The sequence below is a fragment of the Rhinoderma darwinii genome, chromosome 9 (genome assembly GCF_050947455.1).
Source record: "Rhinoderma darwinii isolate aRhiDar2 chromosome 9, aRhiDar2.hap1, whole genome shotgun sequence".
Taxonomy (NCBI): domain Eukaryota; kingdom Metazoa; phylum Chordata; class Amphibia; order Anura; family Rhinodermatidae; genus Rhinoderma; species Rhinoderma darwinii.
This window is the reverse complement of record NC_134695.1, coordinates 103,118,036-103,138,231: the sequence shown is the minus strand read 5'-3', so window position 1 is coordinate 103,138,231 and position 20,196 is coordinate 103,118,036. Positions and strand designations below refer to the sequence as shown.

Sequence of the window (20,196 nt, the reverse complement as noted above, 5' to 3'; positions counted from 1 at the left end):
AACTCACGCAGTATCCAAGACTGCATCTAGACTTATCCTCTTTGAGCGAAATAAAATCAATAGCGCTTGTTCACGATCTTCGTTCAGATGGTTTATTCTTCTATTCGTAATTCATTATTTATACACCCAGTGCACATGTATTTGTATAACTTTGTAAAATGTTTAATAGAACAAACTGCGCTTGTACCTGGACTTAGGCTTTATTCAGACGAACGGGAAAAATGTCTTTGCAACGCGCGTGATTTGCACGTGCGTTGCACGGACCTATATGTGTCTATGGGGCCGTGCAGGCATGTCCGTGATTTTTCATCAGCGTGAGTCCGCTGAAAAAAAGTCACGACATGTCCGTTCTTTCGGCGTTTTGCACGCATCACGCACCCATTGAAGTCAATGGGTGCGTGAAAACCACGCATGCCGCACGGAAGCACTTCCGTGCGAACTGCGTGATTCGCGCAAGAGCAGTCAAAAGGATGAATGTAAACAGAAAAGCACCACGTGCTTTTCTTTTTACAAACATCCAAACGGAGTGTCTTTGAGATGAGCGAACCTGGACAACCGAACCAAACTTTACCGGGTTCGGCCGAACTCGTTTTGGCCGAACCCGGCAAAAAAATTTCGGGTACGCGACGTCAGGAGACCGTCACTGTCCAGGGTGCTGAAAGAGTTAAACTGTTTCAGCACCCTGGACAGTGACTTCCGATCCCAATATACATGAACGTGTAAAAAAAAAAAAAAAAGTTCTGACTTACCAATAACTCCCGACTTCTTCCTCCAGTCTGACCTCCCGGGATGACAATTCAGTCCAAGTGACAGCTGCAGCCAATCACAGCTCAAGCACAGGCTGCAGCGGTCACATGGACTGCCGCGTCATCCAGGGAGGTGGGGCCAGATGTCAAGAGAGGCGCGTCACCAAGGACGCGTCACCAAGGCAACGGCCGGGAGGCAAGTTCTCGGTAAGTACAAACGTGTTTTTTTTATTAAACAGGTTGCTCGATATGGTGATCGGAATTCACTGTCACTGAAAGAGTTACTGCCGATCAGTTAACTCTTTCAGCACCCTGGACAGTGACTGACGTCGACTAGCCTCATCTCTATGATGGCGGCTGCGCGAAAATCACGCAGCCGCGCATCATACACGGATGACACACGGAGCTGTCAAATGGTTTTTGCGCGCGCAAAACGCCGCGTTCGTGTGAATCCAGCCTTACTCTCCGTGAATCAAAATACAATCTATAGCGCATGCCCACAGACTTAGTATCCGGAAGTCAATAATCAGTGTCATTAAAAATATCTAATACATGACACTTATCATATAGACTGCAATGTGCAGTTGGCCACATATATTACTCCAGCACTCCGACGATGATACCACTATTTAGATGTGAACCAGGTATCCTTTTTATTACTTTTTACCAAGATGTCTTTTAGGTTTTGTCCTTTCGTAGAGGGGATACTATGTTATTTTCCGTTCACTTCCCATAGGTCATGGTCCGCCCTCAGTATCTGCCAATGTTTATCAAAGATTTTTGTTACTTCAGTAGGATATGCATTATATGTCCCAAAGCATCGTAATGTTTTATTGGTTGCAAAAAGCTTATTGTTTGTAAGTAATTGTGTTCTATTACTTTGATAAGTTGTTTACCCTGCATCTATTTTATGGCGTTTTGGAATTTTTTGCATGATCCAACAAGGGCTCTGCAAAGCGCTCAATTTATATTGCTTTGGGAACAGCGACATACATATAGGGAGAGTAGGGGAGAGGGGTCCATAGCAAAGATAATAATTAGGCCCCTTACAGGTCCTGCTTGACAAAAAAAAAATAATCCCTTTCAAAGGTGTACATAGCCTTTAATCACACGTATTTTTTGTCCGTGTAAAGTCAGTTTTAACACCAGACAGCACACGGAAACACTGAAACCAGGTGTCTGTGGCCAATAGAAATGAATGGGCCCGTATTCATGGACCGTAACTACGGATGAACGGTCATGTGCACGGGGTCATGTGCATGCAGTCAGTGACTTGTCCTTCTCCTCTGCGGCACTAGAGATGTAAACTGTGTGCTGATAGGCTGAGAGCCCCTTCCTTGCACAGTGCACTTGTAAACCTATCCAGATTCCCGGTGAGATGTTGTTTTCAACACCAGTCACCAGGGGGAAGCAGCCATTCTAATGTCCATGCCAGGGCCCACCGGAGGATCCTCTGATGCACCAGTGGGCCAGTCCAACTCTACTGGCCACCAGAAACCAGTGACAGAAACCCAGATGGAATGTGAAAGTGCATATGTGAACAGGGCCTTATACAGTCATATACGCTGCTTTCTTATTCTTAAGAGTAGGAGCCGCTCTCATTTAGAGGATTGTGTTCTGGCTCATACAGGATGTCCTGATATAAGCCAGATTTATCATATGCAGCTTTGTGTATGGCAAGTATCAATAATACTGTTACATAGTGCATACTAATGAAGAATGACACCAATAAAGTTTTATTCACCTCTGTGCCTCATAGGACATCAGAAGAATTGCCAACTCCCTCTTTAAAGCCCAGAAGGCTCCATTACCCAATGTAGATATTGGGAAGTCAGCGGATATCAATAAACTTTTATCACTAGTAGAAGACATCATCCTGAGGCAGAACAGAATTGGTCAAGAGTTTTATGATGATAGTAAGAAGAAGGAGAGGTCATTGACCCTCAGCTTGGGCTCTGTAGACCTACATGGTAAGTTACCCAGATCCTTCAGATATTTCCCTTCAGCAGAGCTGTCTAAACTCTGTTCTGTTTATGGGAACAAATAAAAAATGATGGCATTCTATCTAGTGTTACTATATGGGTTCTCCCATGTACAGAATATGACACTACTATGGACCCTTTCAACGCTCCTCAAGTAAAATAACTTAATGCTTTCTGTTGCTTCAGTTCTGCTTACTGTCAATGAGGTGGGGGACGGGGGCAATTAATTCTTAGTCACGCCTCTGCACTTAATCCAAGCTTGGGTATGTACTCAGATATTGCACTCATGCATTTTGTTTCCAGATGAAACGAGAACCCCCACCCCAGAAAAAGGACTTGGAGAGAGACATCCTAGAGGAGATCAAAACCGTTACCTTTACCTGCAGTTGCAGCACATAGAGAAGAAGCTGGAGCTTCTAGGACCTCTTCAGTTTCAGAACCCTCAAAATTACATCCAGGCTGTTTCACAAGTCCAACACATGAAGGAAGTCCTGGAGAACAAATTCTATGCCTCTGCGTCTACTAGTGAAATGTGAGATCCGGTTTACTAAACTTTCACCTACACTTACCTCACCTTTTGTTTCAAGTGACATTTCACCGCAGAGAGTACAAGTATGCCCATGCATTATATATATATATATATACATATATATATATATATATATATATATATATATATATATATATATATATGCCACATTATAGGTTATCTAAAGCCATCTTATTCCTAGAGCTAGAACATAGTAATTATCTGTTATATATTTAGTTGACTAGCTTTATCTTCTTCTGCCTTAATGTTCTGCAGATGTTCCTCCACTATGAGTCTCTCAGAGGAGAAGAAGAAAAACACCCCCAAGGGTTTGCCCTGGTGGTTTGTCTTCATTGGATGGTTCCTCGTGCTGGCTACTAGTGGTGTATCTGGATTCTTCACTATGTTGTATGGCTTGCATTACGGGAAGGACAGTTCCATCAAGTGGCTCATTTCAATGGCCATCTCATTTTTTGAGAGTCTCTTCATCACGCAGCCTTTAAAGGTGTAGTAGGAAGTTTCTGCTTATATAGTATATACATACTCGAAGGTGTTAGTGGGTACAGACTTTGATGTTGTTATAATATTTCTCTCTTATACATTACAGGTACTTGGTTTCGCAGCATTTTTCGCTCTAGTTTTAAAGAAAGTTGAACCAGAAGATGAGGAAGAAACCACCATTCATGGAGACCTTTCGGCACAAGGTACTTCACAAGAGTTCTTCAACAGGAGGAGTATTCTCCTGTTCAAGCAATGAGGCACCATAAACACGATGTGATTTTTGGTTAATATGAACACAACAGAGAAAGAAGTCATGCGTTCTAGATACCAAGTCACATCCCTTGTATATCTTAAACGAGGGTCCTTATGTAGATCGGACAAGTGTGAGTTGTGGTCCGCCAACTATAAAAACCTAGCAATTATTTGCTCAATATATTTACTTTAATATTGAAGTTTACCATTTCTCAACATTATCCATCAAAATGTAGAACAGAGGTCTACTGTTCTCCCATGGCATTAAACTCCACTTGCAAAATAATTTTTCTGTTATGTTTTTACAGTAAAATAACTTACATCATGCTGCTTGCCATTTTCCACTCATATCCTTCCGTTTCATCTACTACTGTCAATACCTTCATGTATAGGTGATACGCTTTCTTTACATATTATAGATACAAAATCTGTGGTCACCAGTAGTTATATACTAAATAAAGCACCACCCATAATACAGACAAGAAGTGGCTTGCTGGTTCATGTTCACTGCATAATCTAGGACAATGGGCGCCAAAGATAGGGAAAAGAAGGGACAGATGAAAAACATAATGCTGGCGTGTGGCATAGGACTTTAGAAGGGTTGTACTCTTCCATGCACCCTATTAAAGCAGGGGTGTCCTGAAGTAGAGGGATTACCAGGGGTTCCATTAGGAAGAGCCCCATTTTGATCAGCTCATTGTTGGGGGACCAGTGAAATAGAAATGAGTCGTCCAAAGGTGTTCAGTAAGGTTTTGTTTTAGAATATTGAATAAAAAAAATCATATAGAAGGTACTTAAGTAGCAAAATTTGTGTTGTTTAATTTATGTTTGTAACATGTAAAATTGTTAAAGGGGTCGCAAAAGCAAGTGGGAAAAATAGTATTTTATGGAGCCAATTTGAATGAATGGAAGAGAAAAGTAGAGTTGCTGTTTGCAGCAGCTTTCTGCTCTGACCTATAGACGGGGTCCCATACAGGGAATCATTAAAATCAATGATAATAATGTACACTATTTACTATTATTTGTTTATATGGGGGTACATTGTATATTTATATATGTCAAAAAATTATTTTATTTTTTTTACGATGGTATTTATTGTAAAATAAAGTGGAATTTTTAATTGTATGGTGCTATTTACAGTGATGTACTAATATGTGTAGAATATTGATATTGTTGTGTATTTATGTATGCATGTATATTCATTCACGTCTATGTATATGGGATTTTTATGTGCGTGCTCCAGCTGTCCAGTGATAATGTCTCAACTACCTTGTGAGATACCCAGGTACTCGGAAGTACCGACTAATGTATTAACTATGCTTTCACTATTTATATGTTTTCCCGGGGTAGATTGTTTTAGTGCTATATACGGCACTCCTGGTCAGTACATGACCTTTATCTCGTGTTTGGGTTTCTGGCTTAACTGCCAGGCTCTTAAATGGCCACTAACCCTTCCCTGTATAATGCCAGCCCCTCCCTTTAGTCTTTTTGCAGTGTGCATGCGCAGTTTGTAGTTTAAGTCCATGGCACAGTTTCCGACATCCGGATCAGTGCCGGTGCGCATGCGCCAAGCAGGTATGATGGCGTCCGCAGAGACGAATGTGGCTTCCGTCGTCCGTGCACATTGAGGCTGTATTCGCACAGAGTATTTTGGCGAGTTCTTTTGACGCGGAAACCGCGTCGCAAGACTCGGCAAAAACGGCCCGAAAACGCCTCCCATTGATTTCAATGGGAGGCGTCGGGGTCTTTTTCCCGCGAGCAGTGAAACTGCCTCGCGGGAAGTGGAAGCGACATGCCCTATCCTCGGGCGCTTCCGCCTCTGACCTCCCATTGACTTCAATGGGAGGCAGGAGAAAGCGTGTCTCGCGCTGTTTTTTGCCCGCGGCGCTCAATGGCCGCGGGCGCAGAGCGGCGCGAGAATTGCAGCGTAAATCGGCGTGCAGGGAGAGGAATATCTGCCTCGGACTTCCAAACAGAATTTTGAGGCGGATGTTCCTCCTGCAAAGTGCCCTGTGTGAACATAGCCTAATGGTGCCTGCAGCATGGTAGGTGTAATTTGATCTGTGATTGCAGATCTCCATATGCTGTGAACACTGCTTAGTGTTTGGCTATTCGTGTAGTCCCCTCCCTCTGCATTTTATATTTAAAACAACCACTATCCCATCAGTCAGTACCCCTTGAGAAAGCTGACGGCGAAACGTGCGTCGGGGGCGGTCAGTGTGGAGTGTTCCTGCGTGCTTCCTATCATGCAGTCCATGGGTTTGTGCAATATCCTTTATTTATAAAGCATGGTCTTTGTTTTGGGTGCAACTTGGAGCTCTAGCTGTATACTTTTATATGCATGCACAATTGTGTGCTCTTCTGTCAGGTGCTAAATATATTTATGTGCTTCTGTTGTCCAAATACTTGATCTATATGATCATCTTTTCTATAGATATCTGCATTTGTTACCACATCACAGGATGTTTATAGTATGGTAGCATATATATTGGATTATTCATGCAGCTCCTCCATACTCTCCTTTTTAACTGTGTGCTATATTGTTTTTATATTTTGATGGCCAATATGTTATGTATATTTCAATAAAGTTTATTTTATATTGTCATGGTACATGACTTGTGCTATATGTGTTTCATTTTCTGGATATACTAGTAGTCTTCACAGTCTGGTATAGGTATTGATATTTGCTTTATGATTTGTGTGGACGCATTATTGTTTGGCGTATGCCAATGGTCTATACTCGTATAGGTATTCATCAATGATAATAATGTTGGCTGCCAGCGGTGTCCGTCGTGCAACGGAACCGGCGCTTCTAGTTTTTCCATTCTGCTCCTCTGACAGAGCAGAACAACAGAAACGTGAATGCAGATGTGAACGAGGCCTAAGTTTAGTCACTTTCCTTTAAAATTATGAAACACAGTTTAAAAAAATCTAATGAGACAAGATTTTTTTTGGGCTAAAGTTTTAATAATCAGAAAGGAGATTTAAATATAACTTACCTATAAGACCATTTTTTTTATTCCCACAGGAGATTCAAATGTTTTGCTAGAATCTCACAGAGACAGTAACATTTACCAGCCTCCTCCTCCTACTGATGTCTCAAGAATGAAGAATACCTTTATAAAGGAGCAAAGGGTCTTCGCTTTAATACGGGAAATATTGGGTAAGCTTTCACCACATTTCCTTCCGGTATATCAGGTACAACATATGAGTAAAATATACTTTAAAAGGGTTGGCTCATCACAGACATTGGTGGCATATTGCTAGGACCACTGTGACTCCTGCCAAAAACGTACACAAAGCGGCATCGTCTTTAGGGAAGCATCATGCCTCTTCGTCTAATGATGACTGTGCACAGCTTTTTGTACTATTATAGCCATCAATTTGGCCGCCTACCCCTTTTAAGAAAAATCAACAGGTAGATTTTCCTCCCTTTTTTTACCCAATATATTACATTAGGGAGTGAGTCCTAATAAACCTCTGAATACCTGAGGTAGCATAATCGAAATGGGATTAAGCCCTGCTTCTGATATGTCTAAAGACGGGCAAATTTGTCAAGAGATCTGACTGGTGCTGATACATCTGCCTGTCCTCATGTCCCCCAGTATGTGAAATAAGGAAGGATTGGGGATATGGCAGAGGTATCCCAATATAGAAGTGTGTCAGATAATCATATATTCCCCCTACACAGCCATATGGTCTGATTGTAGAATTGCAATAAAAAATGGGATAGCCTTACATGACCAGATTTGTGACAGATCTTATTGTAGTCTCAATATCTTGTTGATTGGAGGGTTATGCATCTTATAATGTACTGCAGTGTTTTCATTTGAAGAGCATAGGGGGTTTTACACTGGGCGATTATCGGGCAGACTAGCGTTCATTGAGCGTTCGTTCCCGATAATTGACCTGTGTAAACAGGGCAGCGATCAGCAAATGAACAAGCAAACGCTTGTTCATCTGCTAATCCTATCGTTTTAAAAAAGTAAAATATTGTTGTCGGCAGCACATCTTGGTGTGTAAACGGGGAGATGCGCTGCCGACATGATAATAATGTATGTGGATGAGGGATCGTCGTAACAACCGCTCGTCCCCATACATAGCTCCTTGTGACAGGAGCAAACGAGCGCCTATCAACAAGCTGTCTCATTGATCGGCGCTTGTTGCACCGGCCAAAATCAGCCGGTGTAATAGGGCCTTATTTTTAGATTATCTGTCACCACCAAAATGCTCTCTTTTTAATGTTTTTGTATAAATCATGTTAGAATGATATAATAAATCTATCGGTCAGTTATGGCATATCTTGTAAATATGCACTAAATGTCCGAGATAGGAGTACCTCTTTAAAAAAAAAATGGCTGCTTTATAATTATATTCATTAGCTAGGAATACACCTTAGCAGCTTCTTCTACAAGCTAACAGCTGATTTCCCTATCATGTGCCTTTACCATTCACATCTGTGCAATAGACAATGTGATTGGTGAAAGTCATCACTGAAGCTCTAGTCTTTAGACTCATTTGGAAATAGACACACCCCTTAGACTCATTTAATCCTAAATAAAATTTTCTGAAAACAGATAAAAACAGCTGTTTTATGTAATTTTTTTATGTTACATAAGGAATCACTGTAACTTCTATCTTGCAGCATACTTGGGATTTCTATGGATGCTTCTTCTCGTTGCATATGGGCAGAGAGATCCAAACTCCTACTACCTCAATAAGCATATTGAAAATAGCTTCACTAATGGACTTGAGAAAGTTTGTAGTTACCAAGATTTCTTTAACTGGGCAAACACTACCTTGATCAATAACTTATATGGAACTTATCCAGGTTGGTATTATTCGTAGTTGTATATGCCCTTATAATAATTGAAATTGTGTTTTTGTTTTATTTTAAACCAGATAATCCCTTTAATATGTGTTTACTTTGAAACAGGTTTTGTAACAGATGGCAACTCAAAACTTGTTGGCAGCGTGAGAATCCGTCAAGTTCGCGTCAAGAACGACTCGTGCCCTGTAGCTCATGTCCTACAAACCACAATTGAAGACTGTCGGGCTCCTTATTCTCTGGATGCAGAAGATATGGACCAGTATGGTGAACAGTGGAATATCTCAATTCTCAGCAATGCATCTGATTCCGACTCGGCATGGAGCTACAGAAGCCAGATGAAACTTCGAAGTCACCCAACTTGGGGTCGATTGACCACATACCGGGGAGGGGGCTACGTGGTGAATCTAGGAGGTGATCGAACGACTGCATCTGGGTAAATATATGTAACCCAATTATATCCAGCAAACTAAGTCAATCATCTTTGTTCCAAGCAAAGTGCAGAATTGTATAGGATAATGCCCAAAAAATTGGTATGATCTTTTCCTATGTTAAAAGCATGAAGTGAACATAGTCTTCTCTTACATTAATATTTAATCATTATATCCCGTACAGGATTTTGCAGTATCTCTTTAACAATGTCTGGCTGGACACCCACACCAGGGCGGTTTTTGTGGAGTTTACCATTTACAATGCCAACGTCAACCTCTTCTGCCTTGTCAGGCTGATGTTTGAGACAAATGCATTAGGTAGGAGCAGCGATGATAATATTGTTACATATTGATCAGCAACTATGGAGATCTTGCAGCAAGAGAAATGCAGTAAATCAAAGTATCACCATCTCCTTCTTGTCTTTAAGGCACCTTCCTGACTCATGCTGATCTGCAGAGCATCCGCTTGTACCCGTACACTGATGGCTTACACATCTTTGTGGTGGCAGCTGAAGTTATTTATTTTCTCTTTGTTATTTACTACATGGTGATGCAGGTATAGAAGTCTGATGAGGTCTGGTTGACGTCCATTGTCAGATGTTTATAATGTTCACATCCTAGGAAGATGAATGAATGTGTAATATTGACCTCACAAATGTCGTGATGTACCATAGGCCGGCTTTCTCCAGTGCACATGCAACTCTTGTGTCCCTGCTTCTCAACGGTTAAATGCCATACATACATTAGTGGGCTGGTGAATAGCAGCGGCTACAGGGACTCGTGCATGTGGGGCCATACATTTCTTTGTGTCCTCTGCAGCCAGGACTTGTCTTGTAGTATAATGTTATAGGGGTTGTCAGCTGTACATACAACGAGGAGTGCAACTTTGACTTCCTACAAAGTTAAAAGCATACAATGACGTAAAACAGAGATGGGGTTAAGGGCAAGGTTCAAGAGTTTAAGTATTCGCTTTTTGCTTTTCTCTACTCTTATACGAGAAGGATGGAGCAACAGGAGTGACACAGAAGCATTGGAATGAAAGTGTTGTGTGGAAAGTGACAGGAGCACTAGCAATTTGGTTCCAACTAATCGTATGGGCGCAATTGCTACATGACATGGATAAAAAAGTAATTTACTGTTAGATATGCAATACTAGCACCACGCCACCCCTAACTCTATATTACTTTTATATACACTACCGTTCAAAAGTTTGGGGTCACCCAAACAATTTTGTGTTTTCCATGAAAATTCACACTTATATTTATCAAATGAGTTGCAAAATGACTAGAAAATATAGTCAAGACATTGACAAGGTTAGAAATAATGATTTTTATTTGAAATAATAATTTTCTCCTTCAAACTTTGCTTTGGTCTTGGAATGCTCCATTTGCAGCAATTACAGCATTGCAGACCTTTGGCATTCTAGCTGTTAATTTGCTGAGGTAATCGGGAGAAATTTCACCCCATGCTTCCAGAAGCCCCTCCCACAAGTTGGATTGGCTTGATGGGCACTTCTTGCGTACCATACGGTCAAGCTGCTCCCACAACAGCTCTATGGGGTTGAGATCTGGTGACTGCGCTGGCCACTCCATTACAGATCGAATACCAGCTGCCTGCTTCTTCCCTAAATAGTTCTTGCATAATTTTTTAAGGTGTGCTTTGGGTCATTGTCCTGTTGTAGGATGAAATTCTCCCACTTTACTAGCACCAAAGCAACCCCAGACCATCACATTACCTCCACCATGCTTGACAGATGGCGTCAGGCACTCTTCCAGCATCTTTTCAGTTGTTCTGCATCTCACAAATGTTCTTCTGTGTGATCCAAACACCTCAAACTTCGATTCGTCTGTCCATAACACTTTTTTCCAATCTTCCTCTGTCCAATGTCTGTGTGCTTTTGCCCATATTAATCTTTTCCTTTTATTAGCCAGTCTCAGATATGGCTTTTTCTTTGCCACTCTGCCCTGAAGGCCAGCATCCCGGAGTCGCCTCTTCACTGTAGACGTTGACACCAGTGGCGGATTATCATATGGGCGATTCGGGCGGCCGCCCGGGGCCCGAGGCTCCCAGGGGGCCCATGGCAGCCCGAACCGCACATCTTCCAAACCTATTCAGCGCGCTAGCGCTGCTAACTTCCGAAGATGAGGAGGGGAGGAGCAGGGAATTTGCCTGGGAAAGGGGTAGGACACGCCTCCCTGACAAGTGCGCCATTGAGTAACAGAACAGCGACGGACGGCTGTTCTGTTACTCCAAAGCTGCAAGAGAAGAGAAGAGCCGGGCGGTCACCGGCGCTGAGGTTAGTTATCCTCCTACCCAACTGGTTCCCGACCGCTGGCTGTATTTTTGCGGTCAGGGATGGGTCCTTAAAACCCGAGCCATAGACTTTCTACGGCTCGGGTTTTAACTTGCTGCCCGCGCGATCGGGCAGCTGAATGTCGGGTCTCCGGCTGTCAGTGACTGCCGGGGACCCTGAGGAGAGGATAGAAGCAGCTTTCGCTGCTTCTGTCTTCTCCGATGTCTTCTTACACAGCGTTCAATGAACGCTGTGTATAGGAATAGAGACCGCAGCAGCGGCGCTGTCTCTATTCCTCCCGGTGATCATGTGACTGGTCACATGATCGCCGGGTGCCGTTAGTGACAGACTGTTGCTGGGTCTAACTAGACCCAGCACAGCCCTATTAGTGACAATCGTCACTATGAGAGGGCTGATTTCCCCTGTAACTGGGGCTGCTGTGCAGCCCCAGTTACAGTGGAAAAACCTGGTGTAAAATAAAGAAAAAATATATATAAAGTTCCCCAAAGGTCTTCTTTGACCTTTGGGGGACAGACCATAGTAATAAAAAAATAGTAAAGTAAAGTGCAAAAAAAAAAGAAATAATAAATACACATAAAATACCCACCCCAAAATAAAAACACCCCCCCCCCCCGCCAATCATTGTTGTAACGCTAGCGCTGACCCAATTACCCTAATATAGACATGTAATATATTAAAATTTACGGTAAACAATGACGATTACAAATAACAGGTCTATTTTAGGGTAAAACTGTGTTATTACCCAAAAAAATAGCTGAAACGTAAAAAAGCTTATTTTTTTACTATTATTTTCAAACTTTATGAATAAAAATTCTAAAATAGCAATTGTCTACGGAAAAAACGTCGCAAAAATCACGTCGTGTTTATTTATTTTTTATAAAAATGTGTGTTTGGTGCAACTTGTAATTCCGTTTTATTAAAAAATATTTTCACTTTTTGAGATACAGCTGCTTTGTATCCTTTATCCGTCAGGTCAGCAGGACTGACGGGATCAGTGAAACGGGCCCTGCACTAAATTATAATCTTAGATGTGATAGATTTGAGGTGGATCCTGCGTGTCACTGATCCTGTCAGTCCTGCTGACCTGACGGATACAGGATACAAAGCAGCCGTATCTCAAAAAGTGAAAAGATTTTTTAATGAAATCAATCAATCACACACATACTTATATATATATATATATATATAATATAAAGTTTTTAAATGTGTACATAACCTTGTGGCACTATATACAAGGGGGAGCGCTGTGTGCCACTATATACAAGTGGGAGCGCTGTGTGCCACTATATACAAGGGGGAGCGCTGTGTGCCACTATATACAAGGGGGAGCGCTGTGTGCCACTATATACAAGGGGGAGCGCTGTGTGCCACTATATACAAGGGGGAGCGCTGTGTGCCACTATATACAAGGGGGAGCGCTGTGTGCCACTATATACAAGGGGGAGCGCTGTGTGCCACTATATACAAGGGGGAGCGCTGTGTGCCACTATATACAAGGGGGAGCGCTGTGTGCCACTATATACAAGGGGGGGGGCTGTGTAGTGCTTTCCACAGTGGTATGTGTGTGGCGCTCTTTATAGGGGGGGCTTTTTGGTGCTATTTACAAGGGGGAGGGCTGTGTGGCGCTCTCTACAGGGGGGCTGTATGGCACTATCTATAGGGGGCTGTGTGTAACGCTCTCTATGGGGGGGGATGTGTGATATATAGAGGGGGCTGTGTATGGCGATATCTATGGGGGTGTGTAATATCTACAGGGTTCTCTATGTGGCGCTATCTATGGGATTGTGTAATATCTACAGGGGCTGTGTGTAGCACTATGTACAGGGGGCTGTGTGTATGTGGTGTTTTACAATGTGTGGTATTATTATATTCAGGCGCGCAGTGTTTGGTGCTATTATATTTAGGGGTACAGTATGTGGCACCATGATAACTTTATTTTCGTTTATAGGTGTGGAAATGTTGGAAAAGTGAGGAGACGTCTGAGTGGCAAATTCTGCAGAAATGAGTCATGGCCGGGAGAAGTCGTCATGAGCGCTGGACCGGATGGAGAAGAAAAGAGGAAAAAAACTACTAGAATCTGAGACGTCGTCACCTGTGAGTCACTAGATTTATAGAGAATCTGTCACCTCTCCTGACATGTTTATTATAGGAATCCTTGTATTTCACAAAAAGTCTTTCTGCAGTCCAGGACTGATAGACAATTCCCCTTGTCAGGAGGTTGTGTCCCTGCACAGTGTGATACTGTCAGTATGTAGGGACACCGCGCTGTGACAAGGGAAATCGTAACACTGTTAATGCTTGCCCAAAAAGGTAGTGTTAAAAATAGTTACGGCGCGGCAGGGTGGCGGTGAGGAAGGGGGGCCCAAGTTTGGGTAACAGCCCAGGGCCCATGGTCTACTTAATCCGCCACTGGTTGACACTGGCGTTTTGCGGGTACTATTTAATGAAGCTGCCAGTTGAGAACCTGTGAGGCGTCTATTTCTCAAACTAGAGACTCTAATGTACTTGTCTTGTTGCTCAGTTGTGCAGCGGGGCCTCCCACTTCTCTTTATACTCTGGTTAGAGCCTGTGTGTGCTGTCCTCTGAAGGGAGTAGTACACACGTTGTAGGGAATCTTCAGTTTCTTGGCAATTTCTCGCATGGAATAGCCTTCATTTCTAAGAACAAGAATAGACTGTCGAGTTTCACATGAAAGCTCTCTTTTTCTAGCCATTTTGAGAGTTTAATCGAACCCACAAATGTAATGCTCCAGATTCTCAACTAGCTCAAATGAAGGTCAGTTTTATAGCTCCTCTAAACAGCAAAACTGTTTACAGCGGTGCTAACATAATTGCCCAAGGGTTTTCAAGTGTTTTCTAATCATCCATTAGCCTTCTAACACAGTTAGCAAACACAATGTACCATTAGAACACTGGAGTGATGGTTGCTGGAAATGGGCCTCTATACACCTGTTAGGGATCTGCCAGGTACTTCATCTAGGTATACTCCTGGGATTAATCAATCCACACCTGAGGCCAGACCTGTTCGACTGACACCATCTCCCACCAACCAGGGTGGCAGGCTCAGGAGTGGGAGAGCCTATCGCGGCCTGGTCTGTCGGAGTTAGCTCCGCCCCCTGTCCTTTATTACCTGCCCTGTTCTCTCCCTCAGTGCTTGTAATTCTTTTGGATTCCTGGCCCCACTGCTGCTTGCTCCAGCCTGCTTCTGCCGTGCTTCTGCCTTGCTGCAGTTCTGCTTGACCTGCTTGCTTTGCCCCTGGCTTACTTCTGTCTCCTTGCCCGCTTGGGTGTACTCACTTCGTCCTGGTCCTGACTGTCCGTTCGCCGCTCCGTTTCCTCGTGGCGTTCCGTGGCTACTGCCCCTTCCCTTGCATGTTCCCTGTTTGTTTTCCTGTGCACTTAGACAGCGTAGGGACCGCCGCCCAGTTGTACCTCGTCGCCTAGGGCGGGTCGTTGCAAGTAGGCAGGGACAGGGCGGTGGGTAGATTAGGGCTCACTTTCCCTTCACCTCCTTCCGGCCATTACATAATTACAAGCCCTTACCTAGTCTACCATTTCTCCTACGCTGACGCTATCATGGACCCCCTTGAGACCCTGGCCCAGCAGATGCAGGGCCTCTCCCTACAGGTCCAGGCCCTGGCCCAAAGGGTCAATCAGGGTGACGCTGCTTTAGTAGTACCCCTCACCTCACCTCTAGAACCCGACCTCAAGTTACCTGACCGGTTCTCAGGGGACCGTAAGACGGTTCTCTCCTTCCGGGAGAGTTGCAGACTGTATTTCCGCCTAAAGCCCCACTCCTCAGGTTCCGAGAACCAGCGGGTGGGTATCATCATATCCCGACTCCAGGAAGGGCCCCAAGAGTGGGCCTTCTCCTTGGCTCCTGACGCCCCTGAACTTTCCTCTGTTGATCGTTTTTTCTCTGCCCTCGGACTCATTTACGACGAGACTGACAGGACTGCCTTAGCCGAGAGTCAGCTGGTGACCTTACGTCAGGGTAGGAGACCGGTTGAGGAATACTGTTCTGATTTTAGGAAGTGGTGCGTAGCTTCTCAGTGGAACGATCCGGCCCTAAGGTGCCAGTTTAGGTTAGGATTATCTGACGCCCTGAAGGATCTGCTGGTTAGCTACCCCTCGTCTGACTCCCTTGACCAGGTTATGGCCCTAGCAGTACGACTTGACCGACGTCTCAGGGAACGTCAGCTAGAACGCTTCAGTGTGCTCCCCTCTGACTTTTCTGCGATCCCCCCCGAGGTCCCGTCTCCTCGCCCCTCCACGGAGGACTCGGAGGTACCTATGCAACTCGGGGCCTCCATGTCCCCTCGACAACGTAGGGAGTTTCGCAGAATGAATGGTCTCTGCTTCTACTGTGGGGACGACAAGCATCTACTGAACACCTGTCCCAGGCGCAAGAATAAGAAGCCGGAAAACTTCCGCGCCTAAGTGATCATCGGGGAGGTCACTTGGGCGCACAGGTATTTCCCGTTAATGTGAAACGCAATAAAATTTTGCTTCCCTTTCAGGTCTCGTTTGCTGGCCGGGCTGCCACGGGCAGTGCTTTATCTCGGCCCCCGTGCTGATTCAGCCCAACCAAGAGGAGCCATTTATTGTGGAGGTTGACGCTTCCGAGGTGGGAGTGGGGGCCGTCTTGTCCCAGGGTACCAGCTCCCTCACCCATCTCCGCCCCTGTGCTTACTTCTCTAGGAAGTTTTCGCCCACGGAGAGTAACTATGATATTGGCAACCGCGAACTTCTAGCCATTAAATGGGCTTTTGAGGAGTGGCGGCACTTCCTGGAGGGGGCCAGACACCAGGTAACGGTCCTTACGGATCACAAGAATCTGGTTTTCCTAGAATCGGCCCGGAGGCTTAATCCTAGACAAGCTCGGTGGGCACTATTCTTTACCAGATTTAATTTCTTGGTTACCTATAGGGCTGGGTCCAAGAATATTAAGGCTGATGCTCTGTCACGTAGTTTCATGGCCAATCCTCCTTCTGAGAAGGATCCTGCTTGTATTTTACCCCCTGGTATAATCGTCTCTGCCACGGATTCTGATTTAGCTTCTGATATCGCGGCTGATCAGGGTGCAGCTCCCGGGAACGTCCCTGGGGACAAACTGTTTGTTCCCCTGCAATACCGGCTGAGGGTACTCAGGGAAAACCATGACTCCGCTCTATCTGGTCATCCTGGCATCTTGGGCACCAAACACCTCATTACCAGAAACTAGTGGTGGCCTGGGTTGCCTAAAGACGTTAGGGCTTACGTCGCCGCTTGTGAGGTTTGCGCTAGGTCCAAAACCCCTAGGTCCCGACCTGCGGGCCTACTACGTTCCTTGCCCATTCCCCAGAGACCTTGGACCCATATCTCCATGGATTTTATCACCGATTTGCCTCCATCTCAGGGCAAGTCGGTGGTGTGGGTGGTAGTCGACCGCTTCAGCAAGATGTGCCACTTTGTGCCCCTTAAGAAGCTACCTAACGCCAAGACGTTAGCTTCTTTGTTTGTGAAACACATCCTGCGTCTCCATGGGCCCCAGTCAATATCGTTTCTGACAGAGGGGTACAATTTGTTTCCTTATTTTGGAGAGCTTTTTGTAAAAAGTTGGAGATTGATCTGTCCTTCTCCTCCGCCTTCCATCCCGAAACTAATGGCCAAACGGAAAGGACCAACCAATCGCTGGAACAATATTTAAGGTGTTTCATCTCTGACTGTCAATTCGATTGGGTCTCATTCCTTCCCCTTGCTGAATTTTCCTTGAATAACCGGGTTAGTAACTCGTCAGGGGTCTCCCCGTTTTTCTGTAATTTCGGGTTTAACCCAAGATTCTCCTCCGTCTCCCCTGGTTGTTCCAATAATCCTGAGGTAGAGGATGTTCATCGGGAACTGTGCACTGTCTGGGCCCAGGTTCAGAAGAACCTAGAGGCATCCCAGAGCGCACAAAAGATTCAGGCGGATAGTAGACGTTCTGCTAACCCCCGGTTTGTCGTCGGGGATTTGGTCTGGTTATCGTCCAGGAACTTGCGCCTTAAGGTCCCGTCCAGGAAGTTTGCTCCCCGATTTATTGGACCTTATAAGATCATTGAAGTCCTCAACCCTGTATCCTTCCGTCTGGAGCTCCCCCCATCATTTCGCATACATGACGTCTTCCATGCCTCCCTCCTTAAACGCTGCTCCCCGTCCTGGTCCCCCTCGAGGATACCTCCTGTTCCCGTTCTCACCCCTGAGGGGGTGGAATTCGAGGTGGCCAAGATTATGGACAGTAGGATGGTCCAGGGCTCCCTCCAGTACCTGGTCCATTGGAGAGGATACGGGCCGGAGGAGAGGACTTGGGTACCTGCCCGTGATGTTCACGCTGGGGTATTGATCAGGAGGTTCCACCTTCTCTTCCCCACTAAACCGGGTCCCCTTAGTAAGGGTCCGGTGGCCCCTCATAAAAGGGGGAGTACTGTTAGGGATCTGCCAGGTACTTCATCTAGGTATACTCCTGGGATTAATCAATCCACACCTGAGGCCAGACCTGTTCGACTGACACCATCTCCCACCAACCAGGGTGGCAGGCTCAGGAGTGGGAGAGCCTATCGCGGCCTGGTCTGTCGGAGTTAGCTCCGCCCCCTGTCCTTTATTACCTGCCCTGTTCTCTCCCTCAGTGCTTGTAATTCTTTTGGATTCCTGGCCCCACTGCTGCTTGCTCCAGCCTGCTTCTGCCGTGCTTCTGCCTTGCTGCAGTTCTGCTTGACCTGCTTGCTTTGCCCCTGGCTTACTTCTGTCTCCTTGCCCGCTTGGGTGTACTCACTTCGTCCTGGTCCTGACTGTCCGTTCGCCGCTCCGTTTCCTCGTGGCGTTCCGTGGCTACTGCCCCTTCCCTTGCATGTTCCCTGTTTGTTTTCCTGTGCACTTAGACAGCGTAGGGACCGCCGCCCAGTTGTACCTCGTCGCCTAGGGCGGGTCGTTGCAAGTAGGCAGGGACAGGGCGGTGGGTAGATTAGGGCTCACTTTCCCTTCACCTCCTTCCGGCCATTACAACACCTATGTAGATATTGCATTAAAAACCAGACGTTTGCAGCTAGAATAGTCATTTAGCACATTAACAATGTATAAAGTGTATTTCTGATTAATTTAATGTTATCTTCATTGAAAAAAACTGTGCTTTTCTTTCAAAAATAAGGAAATTTCTAAGTGACCCTAAACTTTTGAACGGTAGTGTATATTCTTAGATTTCTACAGACGAAGTGAGTCCTGTAACCAATTTGGATGCTTTATACCATTTTTCTAATATTTATCTAAATATCTTGAAGAAAAAAGAATAGAACAATAAGGATATGTTTACACAGAGGAAATTTTGCATCAGATCCAGCTACAAAATTCTGCTTCCCATTCATTTCAATGGGAGTCGGACCCTTCTTTTTCCTGCTAGTGGATTTTTTCAGCTGGTGGGGAAAAAGAAGCGTCCTGCTCGCTTTCCAGCGGATTCCGCCCGAACCTCCCATTGATGTCAATGGGAGGATGGAATCAAAATCCACCGTGTGAACTAACCTTAAGGAGAGGTTGAGTATGATAAACTTTACAAATAGGTATTATTATTACTATTATTTTTTTTATTATTATTATGTGCACTGTTTACAGGGAAAACTCATGAAAACTCTAAAGTGGGGATATTTTCGGAGCAAGTGGAACCTGCTGGAGTTGGCAATAATTCTAATCAGTTGGAGCGCCTTGTCTGTCTTCGTGAAAAGGACCATTCTTGGAAATAGAGATATCAACTACTACCAGGACCACAAGGAGGAGTAAATTGGAAATGTTCTCACTATGATCCATATTTTGTAAATATAAATAATGTGAAATGCTCTGCAGGGTAAAGCGCTGTGTAGCCTGTGTGGCCTCCCAGTGTAAAGTACAGAGCAGATGAGTTAGCATAAAATACTTGCTGGGATTAGTATCCTGCTGTTCCGAGAATGTACTTTGAACCAGCTTTGCTGCAAGAAAGAAGCAACTAGTAAATGAGGCAATAAAGAAACAGGAGGGTGTACTACAAAGTACATCAAATGATCTCAGCAATTAGCTTGTTGCTTAACAAGTGCTACATACAGTATAATGGGGTTGTAAGTGGCACAGTAAAGGCCCTTTTACACGGGCCGAAAATCGGAAGACAAGCGCTCATATGCACCTTCGTTCCCGATCATTGCCCTGTGTAAACTCGTCAACGATCAGCCGATGAACGGTAAAACGCTGGTTCATCGGATGATCACATCTTTTATGCCGACAAAAAAATTATCGCCAGTCGGCAGCACATCTAAACAGGGAGATGTGCTGCCAACATGATGCAAATACATGGGGACGAGCGATCGTAGTAACGATCAATCATTTTCTGTTTCAAGGGAGCAATGAGCACCGATCGACAAGCTGCATTGTCGATCGGCGCTCGTTTTAAAAGTGGTAAAGACAGATTACACAACATGCTGTTCTAATGCAGCACACTGTCTGCAGTCCCCCGAGAGGTTTTGTACTTTGTAAATTGATTCTTTTTTAGTAGTAATCTGGAGACTCATCCCCCTGTCAATCAAACTGTAGCATCCCTAGCAAGGTACAGACTTCCTGAGAGTATGGGATGTGATAACAG

At 44.7% G+C, this 20,196-nt stretch overlaps 1 protein-coding gene across 1 annotated transcript in view; it reads left to right on the top strand.

The window, feature by feature from the left end:
• The window catches only part of LOC142660228 (polycystin-1-like protein 2), an 89,365-nt gene that overhangs the window by 57,905 nt on the left and 11,264 nt on the right, over positions 1–20,196 (top strand). The window contains exons 30-39 of the mRNA XM_075836812.1: positions 2,506–2,716; positions 3,032–3,260; positions 3,534–3,762; positions 3,865–3,961; positions 7,039–7,173; positions 8,656–8,841; positions 8,947–9,274; positions 9,454–9,587; positions 9,698–9,825; positions 19,203–19,363. Coding sequence (XP_075692927.1) covers positions 2,506–2,716; positions 3,032–3,260; positions 3,534–3,762; positions 3,865–3,961; positions 7,039–7,173; positions 8,656–8,841; positions 8,947–9,274; positions 9,454–9,587; positions 9,698–9,825; positions 19,203–19,363 — 1,838 coding nt within the window. The remainder of the gene's footprint in view (positions 1–2,505; positions 2,717–3,031; positions 3,261–3,533; positions 3,763–3,864; positions 3,962–7,038; positions 7,174–8,655; positions 8,842–8,946; positions 9,275–9,453; positions 9,588–9,697; positions 9,826–19,202; positions 19,364–20,196) is intronic.